Source organism: Pipistrellus hanaki (assembly GCF_964339955.1).
Source record: "Pipistrellus hanaki genome assembly, chromosome: 18".
NCBI classification, from domain to species: domain Eukaryota; kingdom Metazoa; phylum Chordata; class Mammalia; order Chiroptera; family Vespertilionidae; genus Pipistrellus; species Pipistrellus hanaki.
In genome coordinates this window covers 27,580,938-27,600,614 of record NC_140520.1, presented here as the reverse complement: position 1 = coordinate 27,600,614, position 19,677 = coordinate 27,580,938, and the positions used below count along the sequence as shown (strand labels likewise).

The 19,677-nt window shown below is 49.2% G+C and overlaps 2 protein-coding genes across 7 annotated transcripts in view; one reads left to right on the top strand and one right to left on the bottom strand.

Moving 5' to 3' along the window:
• The window catches only part of HHAT (hedgehog acyltransferase), a 163,757-nt gene that overhangs the window by 120,839 nt on the left and 23,241 nt on the right, over positions 1 to 19,677 (top strand). For all 6 annotated transcript variants that reach the window (XM_084865552.1, XM_084865553.1, XM_084865548.1 and 3 more), the window contains one exon: positions 10,386 to 10,530. In XM_084865552.1, coding sequence (XP_084721678.1) covers positions 10,386 to 10,530 — 145 coding nt within the window. The remainder of the gene's footprint in view (positions 1 to 10,385; positions 10,531 to 19,677) is intronic.
• Positions 14,245 to 19,677, bottom strand: part of KCNH1 (potassium voltage-gated channel subfamily H member 1) — a 283,459-nt gene continuing 278,026 nt past the window's right edge. The window contains exon 12 of the transcript XR_014793300.1: positions 14,245 to 14,254. The gene's annotated coding sequence lies outside the window, so the exon portion shown is untranslated. The remainder of the gene's footprint in view (positions 14,255 to 19,677) is intronic.

The window sequence follows — 19,677 nt, the reverse complement described above, 5'->3', positions numbered from 1 at the left end:
GTTGGTTTCAATGCCCTTGTGATTGCCGGCATTCACCGAAACGCACAGCTTAAGGTGGCTCTTGCTTCTTCCTCTGGAGTCAGCCCTGTCACCCACCCAATACCATGGCGTAAGTGTGGCCACAGCCGCTGTCTGTCCTGAGGGTGCAGGAAGGCAGTTACTGTGAAGGGTGCAGGGCGCCTGTCAAGCCGACCCCGTGCTGTTCGCAGTGATGCTGCTGACATCATTTCATTGTGAGGACAGATGAAAACGAAGAGCAAAGAATAACAGATATAATGAAGTTTCCTTTTTACTACTTAAAAACGCGTACAAGCCCAGAAAAGTGTGTGAAAGGTTGTGCACTAACACGTTCATGGGGGTTAACTCTTACTGGTGGGATTACTTGTGATTACTTTTTGTTTTTTGCCCATTTATATGTCCAGCCTTCTCTACAGTGAATATGTATTGTCCAATGAAAGATTCTTTTTTTTTTAAAAAAATATTTTATTGATTTTGTACAGAGAGAAAGGGAGAAAAATAGAGAGTTAGAAACATTGATGTGGGAGAAACATCCATCAGCTGCCTCACGCACACCCCCTACTGGGGATGTGCCCGTAACAAGGTACATGCCCTTGACCGGAATCAAACCTGGGACCCTTTAGTCCGCAGGCCGACGCTCTATCCACTGAGGCGAATGGAAGGTTCTTGAGAGAAACCAATCAGGGCGAATGGAAGGTTCTTGAGAGAAAAGAGGCCAGGATGGACTGGCCCTCACGAGGGCTTTGCTGGGCTGACCCCGATGCTTGGCTGGTGTCAGAACTGAAGGTTACAGGTGTCTTTCTCGGGAGCAGGGTCCGTGGAATAACTCCTCTGAAAAGTGGTCCACGTGCAGTGGGAACGTTCAGGAAAGCAGTTACCCCGGGATCTCACGTGCTTTCAGTGGTAGCTTTGTCATTCGCCCCGTCTGACAGTGGGAAACACGGACACGCAGAAAGCTTGGGAAATGGACGTTCCTGGTTCGAAAGTCACATCTTAGCACAAGGCCTCATTCCGATGAGTGAGCAGGAGAGCACCCTCCATTCCTCAGTCCCGGGTGCTTCTCCCATCAGCAATGACTCTCAGTTCCCTGTTTCTGATGTTCTGTCTTTCTAGATAGAGTCTTTAATGTATTTATTATTAGAAATAGTAACTGCTTTTTACATGAGGTTTTAGCATCTTAGACCTACTCGTTACTTCTCCCCCTAATATAATATAAAATCTCTGTGTTTTGTGTTGGTTTTTTTTTTTCCTCCCTGTTAAATTCAGTGTCTCATTATTATCACTGTGTTAAGTGCGGCTCACTGCCAAGCCTGTTAATATGCCATAATTGCCTTTCCTTTCTTAGTTGACTGTTTTTATCTCCCTCCAATTAAGGTTTGCCTGGCCTCTTTTGTCTGATTGGTAGTTTACTGTCACCACTTCTTTCCAACAAAATTGAAAAATCCTCGGAATAGTATTCTCCATGTGGTCAGATATATCCGGAATCTGTCAGCTCTTTTCTTTTCCTGGAGAATCTCTCTTGAAGCCCTCCCCGCTCTCTCCGCCTTTCCCATCTGGTTCGTTTCTCTTGGGATCTACTGTATGGGCCAAGCGAGAGACAGGTGTCGGGTAATTACTGAGCACTGTTACTGTACCCAGTGCCCCTCGGTTTAGAGTCTCTCTGATGTAGTTATGAAAAAAACTTTCACCTTGGGGTGGAGAAAGAGGGAAACCCAGGGTCTACATGCACATTACCTGGATGTTTAGCTGCCCTGGTTTTCTCCCACATGGTGTGCTGTTGCCACGTGTGGCACGTGGTTCTTCTAAAGGCTGGGCCTTCTGGGGATCTGGTGTGTGAATGCCTTTCTGCTTTGGCATCTAGTATTCAGGTAGCTCAGCTCTGCCAATTCCTTCATCTGCTTTCTAATTTTTAAAAATGAGTTGGGCCCTAACCGGTTTGGCTCAGTGGATAGAGCAACGGCCTGTGGATTGAAAGGTCCAAGGTTGGATTCTGGTCAAGGGCACGTACTTGGTTGCGGGCACATCCCCAGTGGGGGGTGTGCAGGAGACAGCTGATGGATGTTTCTCTCTCATAGATGTTTCTAACTCTCTATCCCTCTCCCTTCTTTTCTGTAAAAAAAAAAAAATCAATAAAATATATTTAAAAAAATAAAATAAAAAATGATTTGGCTTTGCTTACCTGCTCTTTGCTTCGCTCCTGTTTTTTGTGGATTTCTGCCATTTCACATCTTTACCTTCATTTTAACGGGGTTATTGAAGGGAACAGAAATGACAGCTACTCTATTTAACTGGATGCTACTAGAAGAGTTCTCTGTGGTTCAGTTGGTGGATCATTTCGCAATGCCTTACCTTTTGGAGTTTTAAATATCAAGTGTGCTCCAAAAGCAGGCCTTGCCCTAAGCTGCCGTTTTTATTTTTGAACAGCATATAGCTGAGGCCACAGCTGTCATGTCCTCGGCTTATTTAATAGTCCCAAGGGCCCTCCGTGCTGCCTGGAGAGGGAGACCCCAGTGCCAGGAGCAGCCATAACTTGGTCGTGATAGTCATCTGGCTTCCATCTCCTCACCCATTGGCCTTGACTCTTTATACTCAGGGGAGGTGGCCAGGGTTGAAGGTCATTTAGTGGAAAGTTTCCTAGATTTCCTTTTTTTATTATTTTATTCCTTTTTAATTGATTAAATAATTCATGACCGTATGCTCCTGGAAAAAACACAGCACAAACAAAACAGAGCCTAGTCAGAGTGGTGCAGTTGGTTGAGCATTGTCCTGTGCACCAAAAAGTTGCTGATTCAGTTCTTGGTTGGGGCACATGCCTGGGTTTTAGGTTCAATCCCCAGTCAAAGGCAACTGGTTGATGTACTCCTTCCTTCCTTCCTTCCTTCCTTCCTTCCTTCCCTCCCTCCCTCTCTCTTTTCCTCTCTCTTTCTCCCTCTCTCTCTCCTCTTCCTCTCTCTAAGCACATCCTCAGGTAAGACACCTATCCCCCCCAAACAAGCTATACCTTACTCAGTTTTTCCCCCACAAGAGATAAGCATTGTTTATCAGATTGTAGTATAGCTTCCCACACCTTCACTACTCTGTGTGTGCATGGGTGTGCTTTAAGAAATGTATAAATACTGTAACATTTGTACTTTTTTTTTTTTTAGTTTTATTTATTTATTTATTTTTTTACATATTTTATTGATTTTTTTTATTGCCCCCCTCCCTCCCTCCCACACATCCCCTCCCTCCCCATAGTTTTATGTCCATTGGTTGTACTTATATGCATTTATACAAGTCCTTCGGTTGATCTATTATCTCCCCCTGATATCCCTACCCTCCCCACTGTAATTTGACAGTCTGCCTGTTGCTTTACTTTCTCTATATCTGTCTCTTGGTGTACTTTTTTTTTTTTTAATACTCCTCATGGTATGCTTCGAAGATATTTCTATATTAGTGTATGTAGATCTGCATAATTGGACACGGTACAGCTATATTATGATTTGTTTAGCCTTTCTTCTACTGTTGAGAACTTAGGTTTGCTTTTAGTTTTTTCCTTCTGCAGATGCACCCGCAGGGAAGAGCCTGCTCATGCCTCCTTGTTCATACGTGTAAGTGTTCCTTCGGGGCAGGCACCGAACACAGATAGAAGAGAGCAGGGGTTGGCGAACCATGAACCAGATCTGGTCTGCTGCCTCTTTTTCTATGGCCTGCAACTAAGAGCCATCTTTACATTCTAAAATTGTTTTTGTTCACTGGTCCATACTTTCCCCAGTGAACCGAAAGGTCACCTTTCGTGCATAGTAAATATCCAAATATACACGAGTTCACTTTGAGGGTTCCAGTCTGTCTCATTGTTCTAGCTGATTGTTCCTGTTTTACTAAGAGGTGCTACTCTCTGTTAGGAAGATGGTATCTTCTGCATATCTTAAGTTACTGACATATCTCCCACCAATTTTACTCCTCCTTTCTCTGAGTCTAGCCCAGTTTTCCATAAGAATGCGCCCTGTGTACAGATTAAACAAATAGGGATATAAAACGCACCCTTGCCTGTCACCTTTGCCTGAAGGAACCACGGCGTCTCTCCCATCTCCTGCCCTGACAGTGACTTCCTATCCACAGCCTCCGCTGTTTCATCTAAGCTGGACACTGAGCTACAGAGCAGGCGACTTGCCCAGCTACGGGAAACTGGCTCTGCCTTCGTCGCTGTAGGCATCTGATTCTCCCTCAGGAGCATGCATTGTTTGGGTCTCAGTAGCAAACAGAGGCTGGAAATTTAACTGCACCGACCAGCTCTGTTTTTGAAGCTCCTTCCAAGAAAGAAGGGAGCATTGCTTTCTGAGCGCCTCTGGGCTCCCTTGGCTTGGATATAGGATGAGATGGAACATTTAGGAAGTCAGGAGACTGTGTCACTTATTTGGAGCAAAGAGAGACAGGTGTTGGGTAATTACTGAGCACACAGACTATGCACGGGTCTTGGGCGATGCAGAGGAGAGAAGAGGCCGCCCCATCCTGGAATCTACCATCTTGGTAGGAGCATGAGCGTGACACGTAACTGGGGGAATGTGTACTTCTAAATGGAAATGACCAGAGAGCCCTGAGAAAGGAGTCTGAGGGAAGCAGTGCCAGGCAGGCTGATCCAGATGGGACGGGGGCCCTGGGATGACTTTGGAGTCTGAGTCCTCCCACCCTGAGGGTCTCCCTCTGGCTGCCCTTCCCTTTCACAAGTCTCTGGTTTCATCTTCATGGCCTGCGGGTATCTCCCCATCGGTCTCCCCCTCCCCCACTTGCTATTTCTCTGCTCATCCTCTCTTACCCTCTGGTTAGCATTTTTATTAGAAAACGAAAAACGTCAGTGATTATTTGGGAGAACTGTGTCCAGCTGCTCAAACCCACCCAGTTTCCATATTTAGCTTCTCCCCCACTTAAAAATAAACGGGATCGGGTCCCACTTGCCAAGCCTTTGTCACTATCTCCAGCAGCCATTTCTCCAGCCCATCTGCTCCCCCAGATGCTCAGCCTGGCCCCTCCCCCCAGCTTGGCCCCACATGCAGCCACTCCATGGACAAGGGTGGGGCCAACAGCCCCCTGCAGCATCTGCCCCCCATCCCCGGGCTGTGCTGAGCGTCACTTCTGACCCAGATTCTGCAGCCCACACCCCCAGGCCCAGCAGCTCATGTGCCCCAGCCAGTCCTCTGATTCCCGGGGACAGAATGTTGACTGGAAAAGATAGAAGAGTTGCCATGGAGATATGAATAAACACAAGCCACGGACACCTTGCAGCAGGAAATTCGAACAAGTTTGACAGAAGTTTCATTCAGCCCTCCGATTTACTTTGATTGGGTTCCATGGCTCACTTTTGGAATCTTCGAGAGAAGCTTAAATCCAGTGCTACACTGTAGATATGACATCCTCGCATCCCAGCTCTTATCTCTCCGGTCGGACAGGGTGCTTCCACTGAGAAATTAGAGGTCGGTCTCTCTGCTTTTCTGGATGTTCTGAGGGCCTTGCTGTATCCAGGCCCAAAGCCCAGTCAGTACCTGCCCTTGGGCGAGAAGAGGGAGTTATAGCAACATTAACGTGGAGAGAGACTGGCCCAGCCTGGATATAGGTCAGAGTGCAGGCGGAGAGCTGGTCACCTGCACCGCACAGGGATCCCTCTAACTGCTCCATCCCTCTTTCTTCCTCTTCCCTTGGGTTCAGGGGTGTGGGATGAAGAGGCTTGGAACTGAGGTGCCTCTTGTCTAAACATGGCTTGGGGCACAGGGCTCCCCTCTCTCATATTTGATGCCGAGGGGTAGTGGGGGGGGACTTGACACAGCATGGAGGCTCTGTAAGAGGCCCTTTCCTGCCGGGAGGTGCATTTCCTGGGCTCTCGGGGAAAGGGGACCGGGTTTTGGCAATGCTCCTAACGAAGGAGGAAGTGAAATACTGTGTCCCACAGGCCAAGAGGGAAGTCAGCTCTAGAATAAATGTGGAAAAAACACTCACCCTCTCTCCACAGGGCGCTATGGACCTTTTGGGCAGGACAGTTCTGCCATGCACATTGTAGTATGCTTATTATTCCTGGACCCTGTCAATCAATAACATAGCCAGATCATGCAATCGTGTTGTCCTTGGGACAACCAAAAATGCCCACCAAATTTCCCCCGGGGGACAGTGCCCCTCCCACTTTTTGCCGAGAGGATATTGAATTGCCACAGATTCTTCTATCTGGGAAGAGACCATGACCAGTCCAGAGCTCTCTTTATCATGCTATATCTGTGTTCATGAAAATCAAACTCTGTTTACCAATCATTGCCTTATCTGGTCAAGTTGGTGATTCTGATTTTCAGACTTGATGGCTCTTCGCTGTATCCTGATCTATTTCCCCATTGAGTTTACAATTCATCGTGAGTTCTCTGACCAGGGAAGGGATTTTTCAAGCATCTAAGCCATGAGGACCGGTGACTGCCTTAAGGCTTGGCCCCTGCACGTGGCAGCCGGCCTCCTAGAGGTGAAGGACCACAGGTGTAGTGACCACAATCGCTATAGAACTTCAGAGGAGAGAGTGTAAAGGAACAAAGAGTTTCAAGTGGGAACTTTGGCCCTCCTAGAGACTCACAAAGTCATATTTACTGATGGAGCCGGCTGGGCAAGGGAGTACACCCTTCCAGCCTTGCCCATACGGCATTTTTCCTCCGGGGACTCCTAAGTATGGAACTTTCCTCTGAGAACATGCAACACCGGACTGTTTAGTCAGGAGCACTGACCTCTTTTCCCTTAGATTGTCAAATAGAAAATGACAGTGACCAGCACAACAGTAGCATCTGGTGTGAACGCCTGGTCTTGAACCATACACATACAGGTCATATAGTAAGAGCTGCATCTTATTGGTCACGTTGCATCTGACTGGATTCTTGGTACCAGAAATTCTTATCTACACTTATAAGCACCTGATTTCTTAATAGGTCACTTTGGAACAAAAAAGGGCAGGTAAGGACAATGATTATAAATCAATCAAAATTATACCTATTTTTTGTGAGATTGAAAAAAAAAATACAATATATTTTTTGGTGTGCCACCAGATTTTGGTAATTAGTGTGTGTGTGTGTGTGTGTGTGTGTGTGTGAGTGTGTGTGCATGTGCGCGCCATGAGATGAAGAAGGCTGAAAATAGCTGCTCTAGAGTTTTTGTGAACCAATGGCCAAGGCCAGACGGGTCCCTAGAAACAGAGAAAGACTCCTCAATGTTGAAACGGTTCCTCTACAGTGTGTCTGGGGGAAGCTGAAGGGGAGAGAGGATTGCAGCCGAGACAAAGCCCCTTTGCAGTTGGTAGTACCCTCTGTGGACTCTCCGGGCTGGCCCTCTCTTTCCTCCTTGTGGCGGGTTCTTCCTTCTGCTCTTCCTCTGCCTCACGGTGAGGAGCCGGGCTCTGTGAGAGTGCCATTCATGCTCAAGGCTCATCCCATCAGTTCAGAGGACCGGGCTGTTGGTTAAAATCAGGCTTTTGGATTTCTTTTTCATCAGCTATTTTGTTTCCCACCCACTCCCTCTGGGGGATGATTAAGAATTACCTACAACTCTTGATCTCTCCTTTAAGTCTTTATAGCTTTTTGATTCCAACAGCCTTATAGCTTTTAACATTCTTGCTTTTTTTTTTTTTTAATTAGCTCTCTCTAGAAATTAAATTGTGGTCATTCGTTTCAGATTTTAGATGTCCTCCCTCCTCTTTCTGAGACTAGAGGCTCATTCATATTTTCTGTTATTTTGACTATTTTTTCCATAAGCAGAAGTAGGAATTTATTGACTCCTATAGTTGAGAGAGATACTTGGGGAATCAGAGAATTAAGGGAAGATCCATGGGAGCCAAGGCCTCGGGTGCTGGCGAAGGAGCCCTGTTCCTCCAGCACCCACTCCCTCTACCTTCCCCCCCAGCGTCCAGCACCCACTTCCCCCCCAGCCTCCAGCACCCACTCCTCCCCAGCCTCCAGCACCCATTCCCCCTTGTGTCCTGCCTTGCTCTGCACTCACTCCTCAGCTCTGTCTCCCACCACAACCTGCCTTGCCTTGTGCCAGGTAACCTGGCACCACAACCTTGCTCAGCAACCCAATGCGAAGAGTGTTTTCTCAGTATCTATTGATTGTTTAATAATTGTAATCATTTCCCCTAAAAGGAGAACCACTCTGAGCATAACCGAGCCATGTCCGCTCTCTGTAATTGACGTTAATAAGAGCAAGGTCACACAGGGCCTTGGACCTCCCCAAACAGGAAGTGAGGCGGGGGGGGGGGGGGGAGGGGGAGGAGCAGAGATGGATGGGGTAGAGCAGACCTGGCAGAGTATCTGACCCATGGGGTGCCTCCGAAATCAATGTGTTATAATGTCCCCCTGGAGAGAATTATTTGGACACACTGATGCCAATTAAAACCATTCATACTTTCTTGATTCATTATTCTGGATTGCCCCTGCTGTCTCCCTGCTTCCTCTCATCCCGCCTCCCCACTTACTGCTAATTGAGTCAGTAATACCCAGAAAATACCTCTCTTTGCTCTGAAATGCAGGAACGGGAAGATCAGTGTCTCCTTACTCTTAAGGGTGAGGAGGGCTGTGTTATGAGCCTGCTCCGTCCCCATTTCTCTCTCATTACCAGCTTCTATCCTGTGTAATTATCTCTCATCCGGTCGTGTTTGACAGCATCGCCCGGATGTGCTTGTGGCCTCTTAGAGCAGGGAAAGAGACCAGAGGTCCTCTTTCTTGTCTGGCGGCCCGTAACCAGGGACACGTCAGCATCACTGATGATCTTTCCAGAACAATCACTCCTAGTCAGTGCCCACTGCCCAGCTCAGGCGTGAGAAGGCCTCGCGCTCCCAGGTGGGGCAGGAGGAGAAAGCCATGGGTGGGAGGTGCATGGCAGCAGCTCTCTCTGAGCAGGCGGAACGGATGCTGGGACTGCAGGAGAGAGAGGGGAGGTGCTGGGAATCCATTTCTCTGGGTTTTCAGGGGACCCTGCCTGAGGTTTGCACAACGGCCACAGGTGATGCACACAGGGGCCCCAGAAGCCAGCAGCCTCCTGCTTAGTCCTTTTCGCCTGCCTCGAATCCGGCCAGTTCAGAATTGCAGTTGTAATGGAGCGCAGCAGGAGTCAGGAGGCAGTGACCACCCCAGAGATGGGCGGGTTTCTGGAGGATATTCGGAACCATCTCCAGGCATTTCCTCTCTTTTCTGTGTCTTTGGATTAGGCCGAGGTATTTGTCAGGACCCCTGGGGCCCTGGGTGTCGGGCTGTTGCTCTGTACTTGGTCCTCATTCTAAATACATAGCCTCAAAGGACAGCTCAGAGGGCTCACACACTGCAGCACAGCACGGGGTCCCCCTCGAGAGGCCCCCCAGAACGTCAGGGCTGAGGTAGGGTTAGGGTTAGCTCACTTTATGACATCCGCATGAAGGTAATAAAAGGGGAGGGAAAAGTCCAGTGAAGACCTCGGATGGATGAGCAGAATTCTTCATCATCCATTAGAGAAAACATCTCTCCAGTTCCATGTACACTGTGTGGCCAGATTATTATGATCTCTGAATGCATAATATTATAATCTGGCCACTCAATGTATATACTATATAATAAAAGGCTAATATGCAAATTGTCCCCTTGACAGGAGTTCGACTAGCAGGCGGGCCGGCCAACCACCATTTCCCATTTTTCTGGGCAGGCTGGCAGAACCCCACCCATGCACAAATTCATGCACCAGGCCTCTACACACACACACACACACACACACACACACACGGAGTGGCCAGATTATTATGTGCTCAGAGATCATAATAATCTGGCCACTCCTCAGTGTATTTCAGGAGCATATTTTGACGCTACTGCCAGCTCACCATTGGCATACCAGAGCTCTGATTCCAGGGACGGAGTTGGCTTGAACTGCTCTCCTGCACCCTCTTAAGGTTCCTCCTAATAGTGGGTCAGAGCGATGGGGTAGCTCCCCATGGTCATGTAAACTGGCCTGGAAGATCGCCCCTATCTGGACCTCATCACTTGGAGTTGTGCTTGTTACCACGGAGAACAGCCTAAGCAGGTCTTGTGCCTACAGATGTACATGCGGAAGCTGTGTAGAGACATTCCAGCTGAATCTTCACTAGCTTCAGAACTTGTGTTACACGTGTCCGGAGGAAGCTCATCTGGGTCGTAGGAGGTAACAGCTTGGGAGTGTGGCACTTCTTTCTATAGATCAGAATGAGCATGTTGCAGGAATAGAAGTTTTGAGATCTGTTTAAATAGTAATTTTAATTTAAAGAACAGTCCAGGCTCTGGAGGAAGCACCCTTGGCTGCCGAGGTAGGAAGGCTGGATGCCGTGCCAGTCTGACTTCCCACCGTGCAGTGAGGTGCTCTTGCCTTCCCCGCAGGTCCAGTTCCTCTCCCCACGGGCTCGCCGTCGCTTCCACGCTGCCCTCGCCTCGTGCTCCACCTCCATGCTCATCCTGTCCAATCTGGTTTTTCTTGGGGGCAACCAAGTTGGGAAGATCTACTGGAACAGGATCTTCATACAAGGTAAGTTGCTGGGCAATGCTATTTTCAGTCAATTTCTTGCTTTTCACATATGCACTTGGTATCTTGTTCTATTTATGGCATGTGACTTACAAAAATACAGGAGCAACGCCCTGTGTCTTGAGGTACCTCTTGTATATGACATGTGACACTCAACATCAGAATGTACTGTCCTGCCCTGCCGGTGTGGCTTGGTGGTTGACCATCTATCTATGGACCTGGAGGTCATGGTTTGATTCTCGGTCAGGGCACATACCTGGGTTGCAGACTCGATCACCTGCAGTAGGGGGCATGCAGGAGGCAGCTGATCGATTTTCTCTTATCATTGATGTTTCTATCTCCCTCTCCCTTCCTCTCTGAAATCAATAAAAGTATCAATATATTTTCAAAAAATGTACTTTCCCGACTATCTCAAACTCTACCATTCCATTCCGCTCAGTTACCTCTTCAATTTTTTCACTTTAAAAAAAAAAATATATTTTATTGATTTTTAACAGAGAGGAAGGGAGAGAGATAGAGAGGTAGAAACGTCGATGAGAGAGAAATATCCACCAGCTGCCTCCTGCACACCCCCTACTGGGGATGTGCCTGCAACCAAGGTACATGCCCTTGACCAGAATCGAACCTGGGACCTTTCAGTCCGCAGACCGACGCTCTACCTCTGAGCCAAACCGGCTTCGGCTTCACTTTTAAAATAATCTTACTGTCTATACCAGCTTTCAGCATACAGTAGAGTCTAAGGTTCTTCCACTCACAGCTCTGAAAGTCCTGCTGGGATTACGTGCTAAGAGCCCCGTGCTCTCCTGCAGCTGTGGGCGAGGCACGGGGTTGCCACAGCTCTCTGTCGGGGATGTTTTTGTCTGCACACCGGGATGCCAGCATTGCCAGCCGACAGCATTAAGTGGCTCATCTCAGTGTCCACAGCACAGCCACACCTGCAGCAGGTAAAATGCTAGTTTGTGGGAAGTACTGTGAAAATTGCCTTAATAATTGGTCATCATTTAATTAGGGTCCCCATTTCCCTGGGGCTGGAACTGAGCATCGTATCACGTCCTTTAGAGAACTGGGAGAAAGGGACACATCACAGGACACATCCCTCCAGCCACTTCCCCGTGTTCTGTGTCCCTGACCATTGGCGGGGTTTTGCGCCTTTGGTTTGGGGAGCTTTGCCAAGCCGTGATGACGCGACTCTGCATGGCTAGGCTGTCACCTGCACACGGTGGCAGGCGTGGCTGAGCCAGGCTCATGGGTGCCAAGAGAGGGCCCTGTTCGGCTTTCATCTCCCCACTACCGTGCCCCTCTTTGATCTTCCTTCCTGAGAGTTCCTGAAGGGATGAGGTACTTTTTAAGTGGCGGTCTTCCTTTCATAGATAGGAGATAATGGGTGCAGAGGATCTGAAGATTAAAAGATGCTGCTAGAGGTGGTGACATTGTGTTCCTTATATTGCCTCCTGCAGTACCTAGCACAATGCTGAGAACCCAGGGCTCCGGGGAAATGCTGACTTGTGGTTTGCTGGCCCCGCGAGCGAGAAGGCTCTGATTTTTGCTTCAGTAAATCAAGCATATTGAGTATTTGCAGCTTGCAGGGCACCGAGAAGACAGGGGTGGGAGAAGCACACACAAATGCGGGGCGCAAACTTGCAAACAGAAATGCGTCCATAGATTCAGGTAACGGTTTGCCAGACACGTGAGGTCAGGGACGGAGAGGCCGACCTACCCTGGAGTTGGACTTGCCCGAGGAGGCAGCCTTTGCCGTGGAGTTTAAAGCACAATACGTGGGAACTGGTCAGGTGGAGAAGGCAGGTGTGTGGGGGTCCTTAACACGCGCTGCTGTGTCAGCGAATTCCCAGCTCTCAGTAACTGTGCCCCGTAAAGTTTATTCTTCTCACAGTGACCCCAGGACCTAGGAGGTTTCTGTTTTTGTTTTGTTTTCTTTTAAATATTTTATTGATTTTTACAGAGGGTAAGGGAGAGGGATAGAGAGAAACATCAATGAGAGAGAAACATCCATCAGCTGCATCCTGCATACCCTCCTACTGGGGATGTGCCTGCAACCAAGGTACATGCCCTTGACCGGAATCGAACCCGGGACCCTTCAGTCCGCAGGCCAATGCTCTATCCACTGAGCAACACCATGCAGGGCTAGGAGCTTTCTGTTTTGATTCTCCACCGCCTTGTCTTGGCATCATGGAGGAGAAGGGGCGTCAGGGGTAGTGCACAGGCACTCCATACCCCCTGCCCCACCGCCGGAAGTGACGTTGGCACGTGGCATTTCTGCTCACATCCCATTGGCCAGGGCCAACCCCGTGACCAACCCAAGCGCACGTGGGGGCTCCGTGGGAAAGAACTCGGGTGTTCGCAGGGAGTGGACTGGCGAGATGGGGGTCCCCAGAGGCAGCGAAAAAGGTAAGTGGGAGCGCGGAGGAGGGCGGGACTAAATGGTTGCCATGTGGGGGGGCCAAGGGCAGGGAGGTGGCCTGCAGGTAAGGCCATGCGAGTGGACACAGCCCGTCAGGGAGCACGGAGAGCCAGAGAGCAGGGGCGCGGTGGGCCCTGGGGCTGCTGGCATGGAACAGGGCGGAGAGAAAGCCAGAGGCTTTCGTGTTGTCTCATGTTCAGTGTTGTTTCTGCTCCCCAAGGCCAGGAAGACCAAAGTGTGGTTCGCCCCGCGCCCCGTGCAGCTCCCCTGGGTGCCATGGGGCTGGGGCTTTGGGAACGGCGTCTGCTGCCCACGTGTGGGGCCCAGCAGGGTCTGCACCCGGTGTACGTCGTGTCCTCCTGGGGGGCAGGTGCTGGAGGCCGGGGATTGATTCCCCAAAAGTAGGGGGCTCTATGGAATTATTTCTCTCCTGGTTCTGGGGCCAGGGCAGCTCAAAGTAAAAGGCGTTCTCTGGGTGGGAGGTTCTTCCGATGAGCCTGGTCCTAGCTCAGCTGGCCCGTCCCGGGCCTTCCGAGCCAGGGGATGTCGGCTGGGGTTAGGGCAGTTGCCCCATTTGTCTGATCTTTGTTTTTGTCCCCGAGTTTCTATATCCTGGAGGACGGTGCCAAATCCCCTGCCCTTGAAACCTCTGGATTTTTATTTTATTTTATTCATAACTAGAAGACGAGTATGAATATTCGTGTTTTGATACGAAAGTGCATAAATGAGTTCATCAGATGCTTCCTCAGGCCCTGCTGGGGTGTAACATTAGCTTTCTAAAATAAAAACAACAAAAACCTGAATTCTGAGGTTGCTCCGGCCCCAGAGGTTTCGGATATGGGACTATCGACCCGAACCTGTTGCTGCCGATGAACGAGCGGGGAGTTTGACAGGCTGGCAGCCCCTGGCCTCGTTCCTTAGCCACCTGAGCACCACCTGCTGTTGTAGGACCCACGTGCACCCACTGAGGAAGATAGGATGAAGTGGTGGGGAAAGGCTGGCTGTGGGGGATGGAGAGCATTCAAGCGCAGAGTCTAGGTGTCCAGGCTTAAAGCAAGGTGACCAGACATCCCGCTTTTGGCGGGACAGTCCCGATCTCCAACAAGTTGTCCCGCGTCCCGCTGCGTTTTCGGGACTTTTTAAAAACGCAGCGGGACGCGGGACAAATTGTTAAGTATCGGGACATCTGGTCACCCTAGCTTAAAGAGAAGGTGACCCTTCCTTGGGGGTGACCACCATTGTCCCTCTGTGCCCTGCCGGGCGGGACCTGCCGCAGGCCCAGGGGGCAGCCGGCAGCACTTGGTTCCTCTCGCAGGTCTCACCTGTGGGCCCTGGAGCAGCAGGAAGGGGCGGGCAGGTGTCAGGAGGCTGGGACTCAGTGAGTAGATGGAAGACACAGCCTCACCACTTCCAGAACCTGGAGAGCCTTTCCCAGCACCACCGATGGTCCTACAAGGTTCTCCTGGTTAGCCCGGCCGAGTTGTCTTAAGGTCGGCATCTCTCCTGCCTCCAGTTCACTGACTGTAGACTCGGGTTTGTTTGCTCTCAGCTGAAAAGCTTCATTCAGTAGCTCATGTAAAAACCTCTCCGGGTCTCAGTGGGACTGGGATAGGAGGCTGTCAAGTCAGAGCCTTCCCTGTTTGCGGAGACACAGCCCTGCTGTCCAGGATGTGGACAGTGCAGCCAGGGGACGGACATGCTGACCTCTCACACGCAAACCATTTTTTTTTTTTTTTTGCAATTGTAGAAGTTATGTTCCAGCTGGGGGGGGGGGAGGGGAGAAGTTAAATGAGTTACGTGAATACCTCAAGGTGAATGATGCTAAGGGAAATAGAGGCAGGGAAGAACCTAAAGAGTAAGGGAATTCTCTTTTAGATATACTTAAAAAATATATTTGATTGAATTTTACAGAGAGAAAAGGGATAAAGAGTTAGAAACATTGATGAGAGAGAAACATTGATCAGCTGCCTCCTACTGGGGATGTGCCCGCAACCAAGGTACATGCCCTTAACCGGAATCAAACCTGGGACCCTTGAGTCTGCAGGCTAACGCTCTAGCCACTGAGCCAAACTGGTCAGGACAAAAATATGTATGTTTTATTGTAGATAGTATTACACATGTTCCCCTACCTCCTATCTTCCCCCCTCCACCCATCCCCTACCTGCCCCAGGCCTTCACCACACTATTGCCCACACACAAACCACTGTCTCTGCTGCAGAGGTTGGAGATGTATTATTCAATTAATGCAGTTGAGGAATATAATCTATATCTTTGCCGTTCTTTCATGATGGAAGTTTAAGTAGCTTGAGGAATGTGAATGTTTAGATGCAAGCGCGCATAGGAGGAGTGTGTGTGTGTGTGGTGTGTGTGTGTGTGTGTGTGTGTAGAAGGAGCCTCGCTGGTCCAGGGGTCCGGGAAGGATGTGGCTGGGGAGCTGGTCCCCAGCCTGCTGTGTCATGCTCTGCAGAGGCAAATGCAGGATGCCTCTTACATAACTCTGGCTCTCTGATGTGCTTGTTGATGGAAGGAGCCTTCTCATGTCTGCCTTTAGTCCTTGACATTGAAGTCTAAGTTGATTTTTGGACAAGCAGCCCACTGAGCAGCACCTGACTTCTCTGTAATGCAAAAATATCTCTGTGTTACAACGTCAGATATGCAGGCCCAGTCTCCATCAATCAGCGGTGCCCTTCAGCCCCTGGGCTCTGTAGAAAGGCGACCCAGCCATCTCCTAGGAGGTGGGGCGCTGGAGTCTGCAGCTAGGGTTTTGCAGGGATGGGAGTTTGGTATAGACGTGGATCCACCAAACCTCCATCCTGCCTTCTCATCACCCTCACATTCCCCCCATATTCTCCCCCCCCCTCTTTCTCTCTCTCTCTCTCTCACACACACACACACACACACACACACACACACACACACTTGCACTGTTTCCTCCTGTTGCCCTTTCTAATTTGGAAAACTCCGTCTCAACACTTAGCTCCCAAGGTGGCCCCATGTCCTGGCCAGAGGACCTTGGTCCTTTCCCCTCCAGATCACAGTGAGAGAGGGGTGCAGGTCGGAACCCCTGCGCTCCCCGATCTGCTTGTTGTCTCTGGCTGAGCCAAGGGAAATCTATTTTCTCCCTGATTCCAGCCTGTCCGGGCCGTTTATTCTCTCCTGACTCAGATGGCTCCGGGCAGGCATTCCATTTAAAGCTGAGCCAGGCGCTGCCCTGGAGGGTTTGGGAGGCCGTGGTTAAATAGAAACGTGTTCCCTGGTATCTCGTTAAGTCCTTGGGACTGAAATTTCATTTTGATGAGAGGAGATGGAGGGCAGCTGTCCTTGTCTTGGGGGCCCTGCTTTGTGATTACTTTGTCTCACCATCTTCCTATCTCTGACCTTCACCTGCAGCTCACAAGGTCCTTCCTAGCCCTGACCTTCACCTTCACCTGCAGCTCCCATGGCCCTCCCTAGCCCTGACCTTCACCTTCACCTGCAGCTCCCATGGCCCTCGCTAGCCCTGACCTTCACCTTCACCTGCAGCTCCCATGGCCCTCCCTAGCCCTGACCTTCACCTTCACCTTCACCTGCAGCTCACATGGCCCTCCCTAGCCCTGACCTTCACCTTCACCTGCTGCTCACATGGCCCTCCCTAGCCCCGACTTTCACCTGCCGCTCACCTGGCCCTTCCTAGCCCTGACCTTCACCTTCACCTTCACCTGCAGCTCACATGGCCCTCCCTACCCCTGACCTTCACCTTCACCTGCAGCTCACATGGTCCTGGGCGATTCAGCTCCAGCCTCCACAGAACCTCTGGGAGTTCTAGGACAGCCTGAAGAGCAGGAGCTGCTGCCATTGTGCTGGTGGTGAGGCTGATGCGGAGATGCAGGATAAGCGGTTTATCCATGGTAACACCTGGGCCCATTCACGGCCATTCTTGGAATCTGAATTTCAGGCCTTTCTGAAACCTTGGTTCCTTCTTTCCTCAGTGCCAGGTGGGCATCCAGATGTCTCAGGCATAAGTTTTCCCAGAAGTACTTCTGGCCAAGTCACTAGCACAGGGGATAGGGAGCGGGGTTGTGTGTGCCTGGGGTTGTGTGTGCCTGGGGTTGTGTTGCACCTGAGAGAACTTCTGAAGGGTCTGGGAGGGAGTTTGAATCAGTGCATTTAAACCCTTTTCCTGCTAACTGGGAGCTTTCGTGAATTCATTTAACATGTGATATGGGAACCTTTAAAATGGCTTTAAGTAGAATATCAAGGAAAGACTGGTATAGCTTAGACACAGTTAACCAAATAAAAATAAAATAATTTGACCTTTACTGATATATTAGCATATAATAGTTGAAGTCTCTACCTCTCATTGGCCCCTCATCTACCTGCCCCCAATCATGTATATGCAGAGTGATATTCAAAAGTGTTACGAAATGATTATGTCGTACACCTTAAACCCAATCCAATGTTAAATGTCTATTATATCACAACAGAACTGGGGGAAATTATATTACAAATATGGCAATAGAAATGGAAATAAAACCAAAACAATTTTTTAAAATTTGAGTAAATCCCCTTTATTCTCTGAGCTATCTATATAACAAAGCTGCTGACCATGATAAGTATTCTGTATACAAAAGGTACCTGCAGAGGGATTCCCAATCCACCTGACAGGGAGCCGATTGGGATGGCGGTACATACGTGGTTTCTGAAGTGAGCTGCATCCTGGAGGTTGTATTACGAATCTGCGTGACGGCATGCAGCCATTCCTATAGTTTCTACCGATGGGTGCAGATTCGTTCAGCACCAGCCGTCCCCGAGCATGCCAGCGAGTGTTCAAGGGGAGTGAGTGCCTAGCAGTCCGAAGTGTTTATCGGATGCCCTTCCTACCAGACTGTCTCCTCAAATCATTACTGAACCTTTTAAAATCGTTTGAAGAATGAAGAACACTTAATATGGAACTTAGTAACGCTTTTGTAACAGAGAGAAAATCTAGCGAGTCGTCACTATCGGGTGTCCAGCTATGGGGCCAACTCCTTTGGGCAGCAGACCCTCTTGCTTTATGTCGCCACGTGTAGTCTTCTCCCGTGGCCGCTGTAACAGAGGATCACAGACGTGGTGGCTCAACACAGCACAGACTTGTCTCTTACTCTTCTGGAAGCTCGAAATCTGAAATTGACTCACTGCTGAACGTTTAAAAGGTGTTGAGCTGAAGTCTCCTTGGCTTTTCCAGCTTCCAGAAGCCAGCCACACCCCTGGCTCATGGCTCGCCTCCTTCCTCCTCAAAGCCAGCAGTGGGGCACCTTTATTTATTTTTTTTTAAATTTTTTTAAAAAAATATATTTTATTGATATTTTACAGAGAGGAAGGGAGAGGGATAGAGAGTTAGAAACATCCATGAGAGAGAAACATCCATCAGCTGCCTCCTGCACACCCCCTACTGGGGATGTGCCCGCAACCAAGGTACATGCCCTTGACTGGAGTCGAACCTGAGACCTTTCAGTCCACAGGCCGATGCTCTACCACTGAGCCAAACCGGTTTTGGCAGCAGGGCACCTTTAAATCATTTCTCCCTGCCCTCTGCTCCTGTCATCTGTGTTTTCAGATGGTCTTAGGCTCTACAGCAGCGGTTCTCAACCTGTGGGTTGCCCAAGACCATCGGAAAACGGGTATTTACCACTCCTCTAGGGGGACGAAGGAAACGGGGAGCTGAGGGCTCAGCCAGGGCCTGGAACACTGGGCAGAGAGCGTTAGAAAGCCGTCTCGGATTTGCCTGGTAAGCTCAGTTGTTGTCATACACAAGAGTGGATCCATTCTGAGGGTGGTCAGTCATGCAAAGTCTAAAAGATGCCAGATAACATGACGGGTGCTGCTGTTTGGTGATTTTCAAATGACAAATAGCCAAACGGTGGTCTTGGGAGCCAGGCCTTTCTCAGAAAGTTGTTTTTGTTTTGTTTTTGACTAAACTAGAAGAAACCAGGTAGGTTTTAACATCAAATTGTTTCTGGTCCTATTTTAACATTCCGTTGGTGTCCACAGTAATCTATCACTCACTTTTCTCATATTGGAAGCTTGCCTCTTGATTATTTTTCTCATTATGTTTGTGGCTGGAGGGTCGGATCATACCTTTTGCATTGTTGTAAAAAATCGCTGCCATTAGCCAGGACTTTACTAAAAGAAGCAAAAGTACAGAGTAAGGAACTAAGAAATCTGGGAAGCATCCCAACCTAAGTGATTTGGGGAAAGAGGCACAGTGGTCAGGTGAATCTGGGTGAGGATAAGATTTTATTTATTTATTTATTTATTTATTTATTTATTTATGGGCAAAATAGCTTGAAGGAGGAGGCCTCCTGCATTCCTGCTGGTCATTATACTGAGTGCTTGTGATGCATGCTGCAGTGCTTTGAGGACAAAGAAGTGAAGGGTAGCCCGGCCAGTGTAGCTCAGTGGTTGAGCATCGACCTATGAACCAGAAGGTCATGGTTCAATTTCAGAGGGCACATGCACAGGTTCCAGGCTCAATCCCCAGTAGAGGGCATGCAGGAGGCAGCGATCAATGATTCTCTCTCATCATTGATGTTTCTGTCTCTCTCTCCCTCTCCCTTCTCTGAAATCAATAAAAATATATTTAAAATAAGAAGTGAATGATAAGAAAATAAAAATCAAGAGCTATAATATACAAGGTGCAATGCCAGATTGGAATCTGGAACAGAAAAGGGACATTATTAGGAAAACTGGTGGGTGCCCTAGCTGGTTTGGCT